The sequence below is a fragment of the Schistosoma mansoni genome, chromosome W, assembly GCF_000237925.1.
Source record: "Schistosoma mansoni strain Puerto Rico chromosome W, complete genome".
In the NCBI taxonomy this organism is placed as follows: domain Eukaryota; kingdom Metazoa; phylum Platyhelminthes; class Trematoda; order Strigeidida; family Schistosomatidae; genus Schistosoma; species Schistosoma mansoni.
In genome coordinates this window covers 9673531-9692034 of record NC_031502.1, presented here as the reverse complement: position 1 = coordinate 9692034, position 18504 = coordinate 9673531, and the positions used below count along the sequence as shown (strand labels likewise).

Sequence of the window (18504 nt, the reverse complement as noted above, 5' to 3'; positions counted from 1 at the left end):
AACCACTATCGTCCAGAATAGTTCCAATCTGGATGCTGAGAATAGTGGCAAATGGATTACGCGGAAACGCAAAAGAGACGGAAAAACATCCAAAGAAAGCGCGCGTATAGTCGGTAAGTCATCGTTGGACTCACGTCCTGAGCATCAGGCAACTCCGCTCAAGTCCAAATGTAAGGAAATAATTAATACTGTTGTGGATGGAAATAGTCTAACTTCACCAAATGTTGTTGGGAGTAACTCGCTTGACCCACATGACACTGTCATAAAGAAAGCTAATAGCAAGAAGCCGGTAGCTAACCGGCAGGATCTGACATCACGGTCAAAGGCCGTGAACACGACGTTTAAGGCAGTTAAACAGGTGCCTAGTGTAATCATCTGGAACTTGGCAGAATCGAAAGACACTGATCCCGCTAAGAGACATGCCCACGACCTGCAGTTAGTGGGATCTCTCATCAGAAATATACTGCCAGAGGAGGTCCCAGGGGTACATATCTCGAAAGTCATCAGACTTGGTAAGTATGTTGGAGGCGAAACCCAACAGAGAAGGATCCTCAAATTAGTACTCGGTAATTTTGAGGAACGGGACGTATTACTAAATAACTCACGCAAAACTCGTGACTCAAACATTCGTATTCGACCTGACTGGCCACTTGAGGATCGGATCAAGTGGAAGAATGCCCTAACAGAGTTAAAAACTCGAAGGCTAAACGGTGAAGCGAACCTTACGATTAAGGGTTTTCGGGTAGTCAGGTCTTGGAAGCCAATGCTTCCGAGACCTGTGTGGGTAGAACGCATGTCTCCAAAAACACCCTAAATGTGTGTTATACGAATGCTCGTAGTCTTCGGAATAAGATGTCTGAACTAAGTTTGATGGTAGACGACTTAAATCCGGATATAATTGTTATCACCGAAACTTGGCTCACTGTAGATATAGACTGTTCTCCAGTCATTTCAGGCTACATCTGTGTCAGAAGTGATAGAGTTAGAAGTCGCAAGGGAGGAGGCATAATATTATATATTAGGGACCACTTCCGCATTAACTCGATCGTATCGGAGGCGCATGTAAGTGGTACGTGTGAGGTAGTATGTTGTACAATTAGGTCTAGAAACGGGTTAGTGACGATAGGAGGAATATATCGTAGTCCGTGTTGTCTCGCTGACGACTTTATCCTAAAACACGTCTGTTCTTGGAGTAAAGCAGAATGTTGTCTCATCGTTGGAGATTTCAATGCACCCCATACAAACTGGATAGAGCTCAGAGCTCCATGTGGGGGTTTCGATAGCGTCCTTCTGTCATCAATTATTCAATGTGCACTTGTACAATGTATCGTTAAGCCGACGCATATAGACTTGGAACATAATCCGTCATTGATAGACCTTGTCCTCACACACCACTGTGATGATATCGTTGACATTCAACATCTTCCCCCACTGGTGAATAGTGACCATGTCGTACTTTCCTTTAAGTTCCAGATACATGGTATAGAATTTGCATCAGCTCCACCCCGTCCTAATATCTGGAGAGCTAATATTCCGGCAATCAGGGACTATGCTATCTCAATTGACTGGTCGGTCGATGCTGATGGATCGATTGATGATGCATGGAATAGGTTTAAGTCTACGTTCGAATCCGTAACTCAACCGTTTATCCCATGGTCAGCACGTAAGTTATCATATTGCCCTCCATGGATTAATAAGGAAACCCGGAAGCTGTTGAAGCGTAGGAAACACTTCTGGGACTTATTCTTGTCAACAGGTCAGGCATCATTTAAGTGCGAATATAAAAAAATCCGGAATATATGTAAAAAGACCATAGCTAAATCCCGCACGGCTTACGAACGACAGTTGGCATACGATAGCCGTACCTGTCCGAAGCGACTGTTTTCGTACGTTAAAAGGCGGACGAAACGTAGTGATGGTATCCCCTCATTACTGTTAAGCGAAAATTCAGCTTTATTGGCTGAATCTGATCTGGCGAAAGCGGAGTTATTTGCTAACTATTTCAGTGAAGTCTACTCTACGTGTAGTGTTACAACTACTTGTCCCGTTGACAATGAGATACCAGCCATAGGACCTTTACACGTGACAGAGGATATAGTTCTTCCTTTGATAACTAACCTAAAACCTTGTAAGATACCGGGCCCCGATGGGTTACACCCACGTTTGCTGTCGTCGCTTGCGGACATTATCTCAAGACCGCTCACGATGCTCTTCAACATGTCCCTTTCACAGGCTCAACTACCTAGAGACTGGAAAGACGCCATAGTTAGTCCTATATTTAAGGATGGTCAGAGACGGATAGTATCTAACTACCGGCCTGTTAGCCTGACCAGTATAGTAGTTAAGTTACTTGAAAAATTAATTCGGGCTAAGCTACTGAGCCACATTGATTCGTACAATCTGTTAACTCCCGAGCAACATGGGTTTCGTAACAAGCATTCATGCTTGACTAACTTACTCATTGCGAGAGAGGATTGGACAGCTGCACTAGACAACGGCCAGTCTGTCGACGTGATATTTATAGATTTTAGCAAAGCGTTTGATAAGGTTTCACACTTAGGTCTTATGCAAAAGCTCTCGAGCTTTGGTATAACAGGTGCTATACAGGAATGGATAGGAAGCTTCTTATGTGACCGCAGACAGAGAGTGAGAGTCAATGGAACTCTATCCGAATGGAAACCGGTCAAAAGTGGTGTACCCCAAGGCACCATCTTGGGCCCTTTACTTTTCCTTCTGTATATTAATGAACTACCTTTATTACTTAAGTCGTCGACGTTATTGTTTGCGGATGATGTTAAAATCTGGAGAACAATAAGAAATGAGACTGATCGTTGTTATCTACAAGCAGATTTAGACGAATTAGTTAGGTGGGCTCATGATTGGGGCCTGGAAGTTAATTCTAGGAAGAGCGTGTTCATGCACATCGGGCACGATATTAGTTACCACTATACCATTAATGGTACATCTCTGCCACGCGTTCATGCGCATAAAGACTTAGGAGTAATTATAAGTCACGACTTAAAAACTACAACGCACTGCAGTGCGGTTGCTTCCAAAGGCTATCGCGCGCTATGGTCGCTTCGCAGAGCATTTAAATGCTTTGACGAGGATATTTTTCGAATTTTATATCCCACCTATGTAAGGCCACACTTAGAATACTGTATCCAAGCAGCTAGCCCTTGTCTGATAAAGGATACTAAATCGCTTGAGCGTGTCCAGCGTGTAGGGACAAAATTAGTAAAGGGTCTTTCCAAACTCCCTTACGATGAGCGTTTAAAACGTCTAAATCTTTTCCCCTTATCTTATCGTAGGACGCGAGGTGACCTTATACTGGCATTTCGTATCTTTAATTATGATCTGGGTGTTAATATGTCTTACCTTTTTGCTCCCTCCAGCACTAATAATCTCCGGGGTCATAGCAAGAAGGTTCTGAAACCGCGATCTAATAAATTAAAGGTGGGGTCCCGTTTTTCTCATCGAGTGGTCAATGACTGGAACGCTTTACCAGAACAAGTGGTATCAGCACCATCAGTGAACATTTTCAAAAAGAAGCTGGACCTTCACTGGAAGGAAATCTGTCAGGATTAACACAGGTTCATCAACCTACTATCCTTATTACTGAAGACTGAAGACTGAAGACTGAATGCACTGGCCCCTCGATCATAAAGTTATTGTATCTACATACACACATTCCCACCTCCACTTCCCTACACATCTGTTACTATCCCTCTTGATTCTTCTGGTACTTTACTATTTAATACTAAGAAATAATTAGCTAGTCTACTTTATCTACATTATGTGAGTCTAATGAGGACGTTGAACATAACAGTCTTAACGCCGCATAATTCAACCAACTCTCATTTTTTGGTGTTTTACGTTAAATACTTTCCAGTAAATAAGGCAAGATTTTGTATGCTGTGATTCAGACTTTTTGTACTCACTTAGAATCACTTTTGTTCTTTTATCAAGATTACTTTGTCCTATCAGACTTTTCTAAACGTAAACGTCCTCTCTTAATTTCAAATGTAGTATTGTGACTTCGCCAGCCCACAAAGTTAAAGAAAGAAACACTCATGAACATGCTGATAAGGAACAGAACAGTATTTTAGTCTCTGGTCACAAACTAACAATTCAGATCCAAAATATCTATTTTAATCCCGAACACATATTAATTAGGAAAACATTTTTGAGACTATAATTTATGGGCAGTACTCGAGATAAGTTAAAAAGGCCTTAAAAATTTCAACCTACATACTAGGGCCAAATGGGGGTTATAGATCTGTGTAAAGAAATCGGATTTATGGTGGCTATAGTTAGTTGCCTACAAATTCTTTTTCTCGTGAATGCACCTTCTTATGAATGGTCTGGTCTTGTCCTCAGGTTTTAGAGCCCTGGTTATTGTGTGCACATAGTCCGTACGTACTTCTCGCCTACTGACAGCTGTTATAACATACTAATTCCTGAAAAGTACTTCAACTTAGTTGTGGAAGTCGAGATGCGCAACACATGAATTACAAGATACCTACGAGTTTTTCTATGGATGCCTTATGGAGTTCTCAATAACAGTTAAAAGTATATCCGATTAAAAATAGTGTCTCATATAGCACTTGTTTTGTTTTTTGTTCTCTGTGTAGTTCTCTAAAATTGTTTTATGTAGTTATTTTTCAGAGTTCATTGAGTGGTGTAAAATGTTTTGAATCTCTTTTTTTGCTTTTTGATTGCAGTTTATGTTAAAACGACTTAAAAACAGGTTTATTGTAGGTCTGATCCCGAATGGTTCCGATGGTTTAGCACAAATTGGCTGTGTTGTGATCCCTACTACAACTTCATTTAATCATTTTAAACTAATAAGGAAAATATTTCGAAAGAATATACCACATCATTTATTTCTGTCGTACCGCAAAAGCAGTATTTGGTTGAGATGTGTAAACATGAACTTGATGGAATCCAGTGGGTAATTTAAAAGACTGACTTTATTTATCAATAACAAATGCATAATAGTGACATGAATATCTCACGTTTCTCCTTAGCCACTGATTGACCAGCCGAAGTTTTGTACGTCCACATAAAACTACAGGCCATGATGAAAACTTCAAAATTTTATAAAATGTCCTGCAAATTGCTTTACATGTGTTAACCGGATATGTCATTCAGTCTTGTGAAGTTATTAATTTTACAGGACTGCCGTTAGGTTCAAGTGATTTTCGGGTGCTTTACATTCTAAGCATATCTAATCAATGTGAGAAATAGCACCTTAGTCAACTTATTCGAGGATTTATTCGATTATTTTTTTCTTATTACTTCTTTATTTGGACGTTAAAAGACTTTGTTTAACGTTCATCAAAATTTTTAACAGTGATTAAGTCATGAATAAATCTATTTGAGATATAAAGGTAGGTTTTTGTTCTGTCTGCTAGATTTATGACATCTGTCAGAGATAATGTAATGGACTACAAAAACACTCGAAAAATTACTCATACGTCACCACATAGGTAGATTGAGATTTGAATTATTAACTTCACATTTTTCAGAGTATATTGCTCTAACTAAAATAGCTAGATGTTTTTTGAAAGGACACTCATACATTTTGTGACCGCGTACACGATAGGACTTTCCAAGTATGGTCTCGATAAGTCTGTTTTGCTGCGCCAATCCCTTTCCTATATCTCTAGAAATCTACGACGCATGAGATCAAATGATTCCCTACACTAACCTTATTTTCCGCGTTTAGTATTTATAGACATTTTTTCTAAGAATTTTCCTAACTGCCCTAATTTATGCCATGAGATTTCTTCAGAACTTACCTTCTTTTACAAAATGAAACCAGTCAGTTATGTTATAAATAAAATTTCAAGACTGAAACCTATGGTAACAAATACCATGTAATTCCTTTTTACTTCCATTTAAATATTATTTTATGGTGGTCTGTTTCCATCACCAATGAAAGTAACTTTACGGTAAGCCTTTGAGCTTAAATATTACATTATATGACACTTATGTATGCAGCAATTTCAAAACCATATTAATGTTTTGGTACCCATGGTTATCTTAAAGTGGGAGATTGAAAAAATATGCAAAACCATATAACAGTAGGTTTTAAATTAAATTTCATTTACATCCAAAGCAGAACAATTTTTCGTACTTACTAAGTAGGTTTCACGTTGGCCAAACAAGCCTTTAGTACTCTGTTTTAAATATCAGATCTAAGTTACTTGAGTCAAATTTTTAGCAGTGAAGGAAATTCATAATTCGAATATAGCTTCTATTTCAAAAAAGCATCAGCTGGCGAACCTCTGAAAAAAATTGAAGCGTTAGACTGTTTCGACTTCATTTTCAACCTCCTTACAGTGTGCACTGATGCATTCACATGGGCTGAAACCCATAACTTTCAGGCCTTTAACTGAACAATTATGCTTCTAGTTCACTTTCCTTAGTTTTGATCATCTATCCCTCTGAGATCAGTCATTGATCTGTCAAACAAATGGACTTGTATAGCCTTCATTTGTATATATTATGATCATGCATAAAACATGAAATTAATCTGGAAGGTGAAATATTACTTACTTACTTACGCCTGTTACCACTCGTGGAGGAGCATAGGCCGCACACAAGTTTCCTCCATCTAACCCTGTCCTGGGCAACCCTTTCCAGGTCTTTCCAGTTGTTATTCATCCTTTTTATATCTGCTTCTATTTCCCGGCGTAATGTGTTCTTTGGCCCCCCTCTTTTCCGCTTCCTTTCCGGATTCCAAGTTAGGGCTTGCCTCGTGATTCAGTTTGGTGATTTTCCTATTGTACGTCCGATCCAATTCCAACGTATTTTCCTAATTTCCTCTTCAGCTGGAAGCTGGTTTGTCCTCTCCCATAAAACGCTGTTGCTGATAGTATCCGAACAGTGAATGTTGAGTATTTTGCGTACACAACTGTTTATAAATACTTGTACCTTCTTGACGATGGATGTAGTAGTTCTCCACATTTCAGATCCGTACAGTAGGACCGTCTTGACGTTCGTATTGAAGATTCGCACTTTGAAATTAGTCGACAGTTGTTTGGAGTTCCATATGTCCTTCAATTGTAGAAATTTGGTCCTTGCTTTGGTAATTCTCGCCTTTACGTCTGCATCAGATCCTCCTTGTTCATCAGTGATGCTTCCCAGGCACATGAATGTTTCTAAATCTTCAGAGTCTCTCCACCAAGTCAAACAAAACTACGTAAAACTGGACAATTGCTTTGTCTAAGCTAATGGAGTGGAAAGTTATCTTTTTATGTTACGAAAAATTAGGACTGGTAACCGGTTGATATAAGTATTGAATCAGTAACACAGTTTCTAATAAAATATGTTTTAGAGTGTGAGGCAAGAACTCATTCTGTCAGATTTTACTTTTTTATTATCTTTATTATTTCATCAAGGATTACCATAACTTTCTTGTTGTTATAGCCGTTTTATTTCCTTTTCACTAGTTTGGCATCACTAGAATGAAATAACTTTACAATAACGGGTTTAATCTGCAAGAGAGCACCCTATACTCTTCACTAATCGATATCAGTTATCAGAACATGAAGATCTAGGGTTACTCACTACTCATCCTAAACTACCAGCTATTGTATTTAATTGAGCATTTCGTATTGTACGTATTCGTATTGTATGTTCTGTAACTAAATTCGATCGCTAGTAGAAGTTAGACTAGATAATGAACAATTCCACTCTAAAACCTTACGAATTACCGAACAATTTAGTGTATAATTTGGATGTTCAAAGCCAGTAACACCGGAACATGGCGTGCAAACGGTTTACATTTGAGTGACTATCCCCCAAATGCCCTGGTACGGCCGAGAGTGGGGAGAGTCCGCCCTCCCTCTCAAAATGCTCTCACACGGCCACAGTCAGTCAGTCAGCTACAACGTAGGACCAGGCACATATATGCATCGGTCCAAGTTGCTATACCTCGTTAGCACAACAAGATCAACACCGGATTAATAGTAGTTAATTTAGTGTTGGTAGTAGTATATAAATTATAGGTTGTATATAAGGATATAGTATAGGAAGGAAGAGAGATATGAAGCAATTTTAGTCTCAAGGTTTAAGGGAAGATAAAGAGTGTATACACCTACGCCATTGTGATCGATTCTGAGCCATGTCACACAGAGTCTCCAACCATTGGTTACGATAGTCACGCGGACCCCAACCAGGTAGTCTGCATCTGCCAACATGGCTCAGACTAGAAGTTAGTGACTTCAAGCACTGATGCCATGTTTTGGTTTGGCCGCCCCTAACTCTCTTCCAACCGTCCCCAATACTAGTCATCATAGCGCGTCGTGGTAATCGGTGTTCAGGCATACGTAACACATGGCCCAACCATCTCAGTCGATGAAGATTCATCACCTCATCAACTGATTTACCATCGTTCCCTAATACCCTGCGTCTAACCTCACTATTACTTACCCGGTTATCCCAGCAGATAAGAGCAATATTTCTAAGGCATCTGTGGTCAAATACTAGTAACCTACGAGTATCACACGGCCACGCGTATATATCTTCTGCCAGGGAAGTTCTACTCACTGCCTTCTCATGGTGGGGGTGTTGTTTACAAAATGGAGAGGTTGAAAAGCGAATGTCTGGCGCTTTAACCGGGTTGGTGGACACGGAAATTCCACCTAGGGGAGTTGGAAAACCCTGATTCCAAACCAATGGTGCACATGGACTCTAGTATCCTGAGGGAACAAATGGTGTATGAACCAATCGTTGGTCACTGTCTACCATGGGACTGTATCTCCTTACGATGCTCCACTGCCTTGTGGATCAGACCTTTAGGTCAAAGGCTCCGGGTGTGGGCCCCTAAGAAAACCGCCTGCTTCAGTCTGGGCACCTGGGCAGTATCACAGCCCTCACACAAATCAAATGAGATTTGTGTGGCGCATATATATTCGGTGCCCCTTTGTACCAATATTTATGTGTTTAAATAAATAAATAAAAATAAAAAATTTTAGCAACTTTCGAAAGCTTTATTCCTCTGTAGACAGTTCGCTATGTAACTTTTGTAACTGTTACTCAGTAGCCTAAAGCACATCTTGCGTGACCACTTGTTGGTCTTTTTATTTGTAATTCAATCGAAATTGTACATAATATTCTGGTTTATAATGAGGAAGTCGCTGTAAACTTGAATATTCGAAGTTACGAACAGAAAGCGTATCAATAAATGCTAAGAGTCAATTATCATTTGACCTGGTTAGACTGGTGGTTCTAATGCAGAAATCTAAACGAAATAATATTATCACAATATTGATTTATCTGAGTCCTGAGGATTCATGTCTCATAGTAAGTGATATTAAGTAAAATAAGTTTTGTAGGTTTAGAAGAATGGTCATTTCCATAAAATCTGTACCTTTGATAGTTTGAATATTTAGACTTATACTCAGTAGATTTTGTAACCGTGTTTTCGGCTAAGTCCACTTCATCCGATTTCAGGAGTACAAAAGAAATTTCACAGTGTAGAACACAGACCTATGTCAGATTATTTTCATGGTCAACAGAGTTATATACTGATGACTCCACCTCGAAAATCAAAATCTTTCACTATCCAGTCATGTAAGTAATTAAAACTGAAGTCATTCTTGTGACTAAACCATAAACTAAAGTCTGCTTCTGACGAATATCATGATGTTATGACATTTTTCTACACATAAAGAGTGAATCGGATTCAGAAAGTAATTTACGAGTAGTATCTGAGTGGTATTATGTACACTTTACATTCTAAGGAAACATTGAGAGAATATGAAAAGTCACATGTTAGCCTATTTTGCTATACTGTGAAATGAAGGTGATATTAATGAAGTTGGCAGGGTTTCCAAACTTTTTATAAGAATTTATCAGATCTTGCTAATTCCGGTTATGATGTTGTAACATTTTCAAGTGTTGGAAAATAAAACTAGACTGATGATCCTTCATCCAGTGTAAGCTATAACTTCTCACATAACTTTATAAAAGTATCCTCATGAATACTCGTCACTCAATGGTCCGGTTACTCGAAATTTTTAAATGTTTTGAAGCCAGCATTTGTTTAGAATCTCCATCACAATAACAGATATGATTATATGAATGCCTCTCGATATTTTTTTATTTAAATGATATAAAATAAACAAAGATTACTTTTTCGCGGGATTATAGATTGCTTTCCAAATACAAAAGTCGATTGAGTAATAAAATTCAGGAAAATGATATGCTTATTGATAAGGGAAATGGAACTTTCTTCGGATAGTTGCTTCATAATCTGACGGAAAAGTATTCCGACTTAAACGATTCAACGATGAAACCAGAAGGAACACCGTGACTGAGTTAGTTGGCTTTTATTGCTTAAAACATAATTTCTACTTTATCATTGATGTAAATCAAAGTAAAGATAGATTTATTAGCTTAAGTGAGTTAGTTCAATATGCGAGTTATGTGTACCCCCATTCCTTTCTACTTTTCCTACTGTTAATAAGAATAAGCTGTTGTGTTGTAGAAAGCAGTTGTAAATTCAAAAAACAATTATATTTGTTCAGAGGCTACAGAAAGTAGGATTGTAAGCATGGGAGGTTTATCTTAGTGATTTAATTTATATTTACATCATAGATCGAATTTCACTAAATAACCGTTGAAGGCCAAGAGGTATTGAAGAATTGTCTCGTCTTTCGAGACAAACCGTTGGAAGCGTCGAAGGCTTCGCGTTCGACTTTTGGTGGATGCATGAGCACATTGCTGAGATGTTTCATACTAGGGAAGAACAGTTGTCTAGTCTTTAGTGGTTTTCGTTGGTTATTTAGCTAAAGTCATTTCGCAACCTAAACCATAAATATGGTCACATTTACGTGATATCTAAATATTTATATCAAGCTGCATTCATCATAAAGTACAATTATCTTCTAATTCTTAATTTGTTGCAACAAGATCTTCAACGTCAAGAAATCCTTTTAATGTACATCTTGCCCGAGAGAAAACCCCATATATTCATAGATAAGGGTATAGCTACATACAAAACTTTTGAATAGCATAAGTAAATATACCTGATATGTAGTGTTTTAAGTAATAATTGGTTGATTTTTCTTTTGGCAAGCTGTAAGTTTCTGTTCTGAGAATATAGATTGAATGGCTTTAGTATCGTACATGTAAACATTAGTGTCACTTTTGTTATTTAAACACTATCTTTTGTGTGCAATTTTAATTAATTTTACATCACTGTAATCAGCTGATAATGTTCTTGTTAAATCAAACACTTTCTTATCTTATAAACTTGGTGTTATTTCCAAAACAAAAATGATCTATTTAAAATTTCTCAGTAAGTAGAAAAATTAATTTCTGAGGTTTTGCCTCTTTCTACACACTTTCACTGTTTTTGTGCAATAATTGGTTATGATTACCTAACACTTTTTATCATTTACTCATCACCATCAATATATTCACCTATATTGGTTTATATAACACTTCATCTTGTTTAAACCACCCCATTTCTGGTTCGGGAATCAAGATTAGTGCTAGAATCTTCTGGTATTTACTTCTCATAAGGTGCTGAGCTATTCAGCTTTACGCATACCACAAAAGGTATAATCAGTCTGCATGAAGTTGTATATGGATTCTAAAAACAGCGAATTGTTATAAATAAGCATGCACTGCATAAATGTAACCAAGTTTGTTTTCAGTTCATTTTTTCGAAATCGTTCTGAAAAAAACATAACCTATAATGGTTATTATACAATAAATAATTCAATATTTATATGTAGCGCGCAAAATATAGTCAATACAACTAGTTGAGTACATTTTTTTAGTTAATAACAGTTATATTATTTCCAACAAATCATACCAGTCAGTTTTTATTAAATAAAAAGTGATTTTTAAGACCTGACCTCGGATATCACTTACAACCAGTAACAAAATTTAAAAGCTTTAATTAGTAATTTAGATATAATTAGCGAATTCAAAGTTGATTACTGTATATCACTATTTATATTGATTAAGCAACATCAGCATAGGTATCCCACTTGAATATTGCACAAGCGTTCTGTTGCATAAACTGTTAAGGTATATTAGGGATTTATTTTGCAACAACAGATAATTAACATTGTCAGCAGTCTCATTATTTAGGTAATTACTGGATAATATTGAACAAGGGAGGTCTCTTTATTGACTTGGAATGTTTCTAAACCGTTCAAACGTTAAAAAATTTGAAGGATTTGGTTAAGGTCAGTTGTGAATCATATTAAATAAAATAAAGATAAATAGAACTGTTGGATTCCCTAATTTTTTTCCTCACTGTTGTAACGACCTTCGACAAAATGACCTTCAGATGAGCAATTTGTGAGAACTTGTTTTGTATGGAGATAGTCTTTAAATGGTTATCAGTTGAGAAACTGTTAGAAAGCATGAGGGGGTGGATCGCTGTTTAGTTCTAGTTATAGACACCACAACAATTTACATATTCCATACAAGTGATCAATCTCTAGATATTCAGGTTTCAAAGCTAGCTCGAAAATATTCGACTATTAATTCTGAATGCTACTTTCAGCTTCTATCTATTTATGATATTGCCCAATCTTTATCTGGTGCCACTAATGATATTTATCTCACACATGAGATGATTGAACTATACTGGTCACAGCTTTTTCACGATTTCTGAAGATCCATCTGTAAGTTGACTACTAATGATTTTTTCTAAGACTACTAACATTTTTATGATTTATCATTCTTATTACTTAGGTAAGCAGTTTGAAAGTTCAGCTTCTCAATAATGTTTAAATTGACTCCGATTTATTATGAGAACTATCTTCTGTACATTCATAATGCTAATCGACCACATGTCTGCACATACGTATATGGTTAGACAAGACTACTCGAACGGTTTTCATGTACAACATAATCTTAATTTTCGGAGAATAATTCCTGTCAAAAATTGACTTAGGTGTCTTTTTTATCCGTGATATTATTGAATGGATACTCTTGTGTGGAAATCGACCCAAGGATCTTTATGTTTTGTGGCCAGCATTCTATTATATGCTCACTGGTAATTAGCTTTGAGATAGATTGCCCGAAGTTCTGAAGAAAAGCTGTCCTGTCGAGTCAGTCACGTCAGTATTAAATCAGTCATTTACCGATAGGAATGGATAGGGAACGCAGGTTGAATAGATCTGAACATACGTACCACTGAAGTTCAACTCAATGGCTCTAAACTTTAGTGTTTTCCATAAGGTTTGATGGTTCTCATTTCAATTTCGTATGATGTAGTAAATAAGCACTGCAAGACAGCCTCAAACTTACATCATTCCGTGACAAAAATCCCCTCAACGGTATATAAAACATCTCCACAAGACTGTCACACTTAGTAAATTTCGTTTGTTCATTATTTGTATCTGATACATTAAATGTGCTTGTCCATCTATTAGATTGTTAACAGAAATTTTGAGTCCAAAAAGGAATATATATGCTATACGATATTTCACACTTTTTTCTATTGATTTCTTTTCCAACAACCCAAACAACATGGACATAATTTGCTCATATTTTCTGTTGTTTTGTCAATGAGTATTTCTCATTGAATTATTGGCGTGTTACTGTTTTTAAGCACATTTTCAACTCTGTTTTTCATATTAGAAAATTACTTAGTAGAGTATGTGTGATAATATAAATTACTTTGTGTGTGTGTGTTTATACGTGCCACACATAGTAATCTCCTCATTCGATCAATCAATATTCGTATACTGATAGGTCTTTTTTTTAATAAACGTATTGTGCGTGAACACAATTTGTTATAATACTGTTAAAGTCGTTGGTGTGTGCCTAAGATTCTTAATTGTTTGCCAGTATTGTCAATATGGTAATAAACTCAAAACACTTCTTAAATCATATTAAAAGTTTAACAGATCAGTTGAACGAAGATACAATTTCAAGCATTAAATTATCTATATTTTTAGAAATTCATCTTTTAGAAACTTTGTTGAATCTAAAGCACAGTTTGTAGGATAATATCTGTATGTATCTTGGATTGTAGTTCTTTATAAGAACAAAGAACTGATTTTAGCATTAGAAAGGGTATGGAAGAAACAATAAAGAGTAACAAAGGAAATGTAATGTGAACATGATAATCTCGAGTAAAGTTAGAGGTATGTTGGTTGCTATTGCTTCACGATTGGCCATACTATTAAAGGATGCCCCTGTTCGAATTACTGAAAAAGAAAATTTTGTTAGGAGTACTGAACTTGAACACCTAGAAATTTGACCTCCAAGCCGAAGGGACACCTGTCTGAGTCCCATCACAAATCCTTTCAGCTAGCAGTTCTTAATGTATTAGGTTCGTACTTCAAAGACCTCACCGCTAGCGACGGAATTCCGCGGGCAAAGGCGAGGTATGCTATTTCGAGAAGGCAGCATCATTGCAGATACTGTTTACCCGAGAAAAGTACCTCTCTGACGTTACAGCCCTAAGACAGTCAGCAGTACGAATTTCCCTTCATACCTTAAGTTGCTGCGTTTAGTCTAATCACTCCCCAACTGATCTGTCTAGTTCGATAGAACCTAAGGCGATAAGTATTCCATCCAATATAGCTCAATCAGACCACCATGCTATGGTAGCAGCTTTACTGCGGATTGCAGTGGAAGATGTTCCTGTTGAATCATTTTGACTGAGACTAACGTTCAACAGAAATGGATTTTTAATAATCACCTAATGTATCTAAATTTCGGCTCTGGTTCAAGTTTAATTTATCATAAAGGTGTATAGTTTGCTTGCTCACACCATACTAGAAATTCGTATATGAATTGCTGTTTAAATAATTGGTCATTGTTTAATGAAATTGCCGCACCATAGGTTCATTATTACTTTTGCGTCTGTTCACTGGTTGTACAATTGTAGCTTTAATTCATTGTCGATTTTGAAAAATATTTCTTCCACTTAATAATTCTCTAAACTTCCGGATTTTTAAATTTTATCCTCTATAATAAGATGATTTCTATTTGTTTGAATATTGTGCATAAGTAAGTTCACTTGGAAGACAGTCTTCACCACGTAATTCCATCACTTGTAAGATCCTTGAAAATTAAATAGTATAAAACCGACCACTTATTTTTAGTTTATAACTCAGTAGTACGTCGCTACAATTTTAGGGTCTTACATCAAGCGATTTATCTTTATATCATACAATTTTTCCTATCAATAAATTTGAGTAAAGCAAAAATCACTAACACAGTAGAATAACATGAATGCAGCTTATAACCTGCTTATAACCCAGAATTAATGTTACAAATTATTTGCTAAGCAAAATACTGTACATAGTTTATATCATAATAGTATCAGAAATGTCTATCAGTGAGAATCAATAAAACTGCAATAAACTATAAAACAGTTAGAAGAGTTGTTAGAGCAGTTAAATGTTAAAGAATGTTATTAATTCTAAGCTGTGAGTGGCTAAAGTGAAGCCACAAAATAAACTGAATTCATGTTGTTCTAGTATGTTTGTTGTTCTTGACATATTACAACAACCACCCGATTCAGTCTATGAGTAACTGTTCCATACTTATCATAATTAATCTCTACTAGTCACAACTTTCCACTAGAATTTTGTCTGGTTAAGCGGTTAATAAAACATTTCTATCTGAAAATACCACTGTTTTCAATAGTTCTTCATCTACAACCATCTCACAACAAAAACCAACTTCCCAAATTGCTCTTCTTGGGAGGGGGGGATTTTAGAAAATTCGGAATTTATATTATCTCACCAATATTGAATAAAGAATAACCGAGAAGCTAGTAAACATTAGATAAGTCCCAATTTAATTCTCATAATTTCTGCATATTATCTCTCTTATTTACCGATCACAATTTCAAGTGTCACTTTATGACCACATTATAGTTGTGTGTTGTTCTTTCAAACTCTGTCAATCCATCATGCTTGGCGTTCCAAAACCAATTGAAATGGACTATTCAATGTTCATTGTACGTTTCGCTAGTTACTTGATTATTTTTAAGAAGAATGGTCAACTTACTATCTTTAATAGTTCTCTTGTTAGTTGATATTTAAAATTCATTTTTTATCATCACATGAATTCGGAGATTGATCTATTTTCATAGATTAATGATGTACCTTCTAGTCAGTTGGTAGAAAAGTTGTATGTATCATTAGTTGTACACATTTAACTACCTTATGCATTTTAAAAAGAAACTTGAGAAAATAACTTACCATTAGTGAAATGAATAACAACAGTAATGAAAAAAAGTAGGAAAGTTAGTGTAAGTTTACATTTCAGGGGTCCTGAACAATCATTACCTTTTTCCAGGTTTAATAGCTAGGAACTTTTACACTAAGTAAAAAAGAAGTAAATTCTGTATGATTTCAAGTAATTCTTTTTATGTTCCATACAAATGAGAGATACGTTGTGAGTGCTTTTAAAGTTAGGAATAGGGTTATAAACAAAAATTGATCAGTTTGCGAGCTGAACCTTTTGGAAAATATATACCAGTCAACTATTAAAAAATAATACTCGTCGCCAATCGATGTCACCTAGTGAAATAATGTGGACCTAGTTCATAGTTGTTCATCAGTACACTACCACTACTCCTAAATACGATTGATCCAAGGATAGTTAGGGTATACAGCAAGTTATTACAGTAAAATAAGTTATTTTGTAATATTTTTATTTTCTCACTCGGCATTGTTGCATATTATTTACATTATTGTAAATGAACTATTCAAATCTCTTGATATTTCTCATCCTCTCATTTTTCATATTTCATAGTTTACCAGCGTTTGTGTAATCTTAAGGCAGCTGACTTGTACAGAGCTGAGACCCTTGTTTAAAAATATATTAAATGTTTCTTCAAGTGATTTATATATGTCTGTCTGAATGAAAAGGAAGAAATTTGTCTTTAAAAAAAGCCCCCATCAATTTTTTTAAGTTAACAAATCCACTTTTAACAAGCTAGTCAAATATCATGTATAAAGAATATCTCATAATAAATTTTACTGCTTTTAACTTCAAAAAACTGTTCAAACACTTTGAACGCCTCAAACTAGTTATGATCACTTTCTATGAATTTTTCAAGATTGTGGGAGAAATCAAGCTTTTGTAATTTAGTTATCTTTTTTGTATCTTCTCTCTCTAGACTGTTATTTTTGATGTATTAATCAACAACTCAAATGTTCAAGAAGTTGCCTCTTAATTGAAATGAGTGTATTTGAACGTCTTCAACAAAGATTGGCCAAATGTTCCACATCTGCTCGCGGTCAGGAAACTGCACAGATTTATCATAAAAACAAGTCAACTTCAGAACAAGCTATTTTTTTGGATGGTGTAGTTACAACAGCTGATGATCGTTCAACAACAAATACTCTTCCATTATGCCACAATCATTCACAAACTTGGAGTGTGGAATCTCAGATGGCTTCCAAGATAGCTAACAGCTATTCAAACCCATCTCTGCACACAGTTGGAACAGTTAACTCTAAAGGTAATGCAACTCCGGATACGGAAAACGATGTGCCTAAATCAAATTTTAGTCACAGTCAAGATCATTTAAATACAACCAGTAATAGCTCATATCAACGTCAACCACAACAACCTAGAAGAAAACGAGCGAAAACTCCAGTTAGTTCTTTCTATCGTGTGAGCAGTGATGATGATTGTGATACATGTGATGAAGATGAGGAAGATGATGCTGATAATAATAATAATGAAGAGTACCTGGATCAGTGTGATGATTTAATTATCAAACAATCTGCTGCATTTGAACGTAGATCACAACGTCTACGTCGTAGTATTGACCGGGCTAAAGCAGCTTTACCTGCTGATTTTGCTGATCGTATTGAGATCTCAGATTCACCTGGTGATTTACCTAATCAAGAATCATCTAGTGGGGCACACCTTCAAAAACATAATCGAAGCGTTAGCAATCTCGGTGTAGATTTAACTGATCGATTAAGCAATCGTGATTCAGATTCTGAAGAAAATGTAAATAATAGTAATAATGTAAATGGGCACTATGAGTCTCAAGCAACCTCAAACTCAAATGAAAATCGTGCGGAATCAATTATAAAAAAAGATAAATATTCAGAAGTTAGTGATGCATTCAAAATAAAATCAACTGATTTGGTAATACCACATGAGTAAGTACTTTAAAAAAGAAACATTTTGTTATTCAATTACTTGTTGAATTATTTGATTTGAATTGAAGTTATACCGAAGATTAGTGATAGTTCTAGGAATATCGATTTCTGATAGTTGATTCTAAAACTCCAACTGATTATACGTTAAACGTTTATTTGGTAAAACAGAACGCTTTGTAATTGCAACATTTTCATGTTGCTTAAATCGACTAACATACAAATATGATACTCTAGATTAATGCGATATCAAGATATTCGTTTGTTTATTCGTCTCTGTTGATGATAGCTGTGATAGATTACAAATCAAATAATACTTGAAAGTGTGAACAGGTTTGCATAAATCGATTTAAGTTGGCCCCAAAATTCTGAATTTGATCTA

At 36.0% G+C, this 18504-nt stretch overlaps 1 protein-coding gene across 1 annotated transcript; it reads left to right on the top strand.

Moving 5' to 3' along the window:
* Positions 1 to 3848: 3848 nt before the first annotated feature.
* Smp_104760 (hypothetical protein) lies at positions 3849 to 18129 on the top strand (the record flags this gene model as incomplete). Its single annotated transcript, XM_018788475.1, has 2 exons — positions 3849 to 3891; positions 17126 to 18129. The coding sequence occupies exon 2, from the start codon at positions 17188 to 17190 to the stop codon at positions 18127 to 18129; it is 942 nt and encodes a 313-aa protein (XP_018654014.1). The 5' UTR covers positions 3849 to 3891; positions 17126 to 17187.
* Positions 18130 to 18504: the final 375 nt, after the last annotated feature.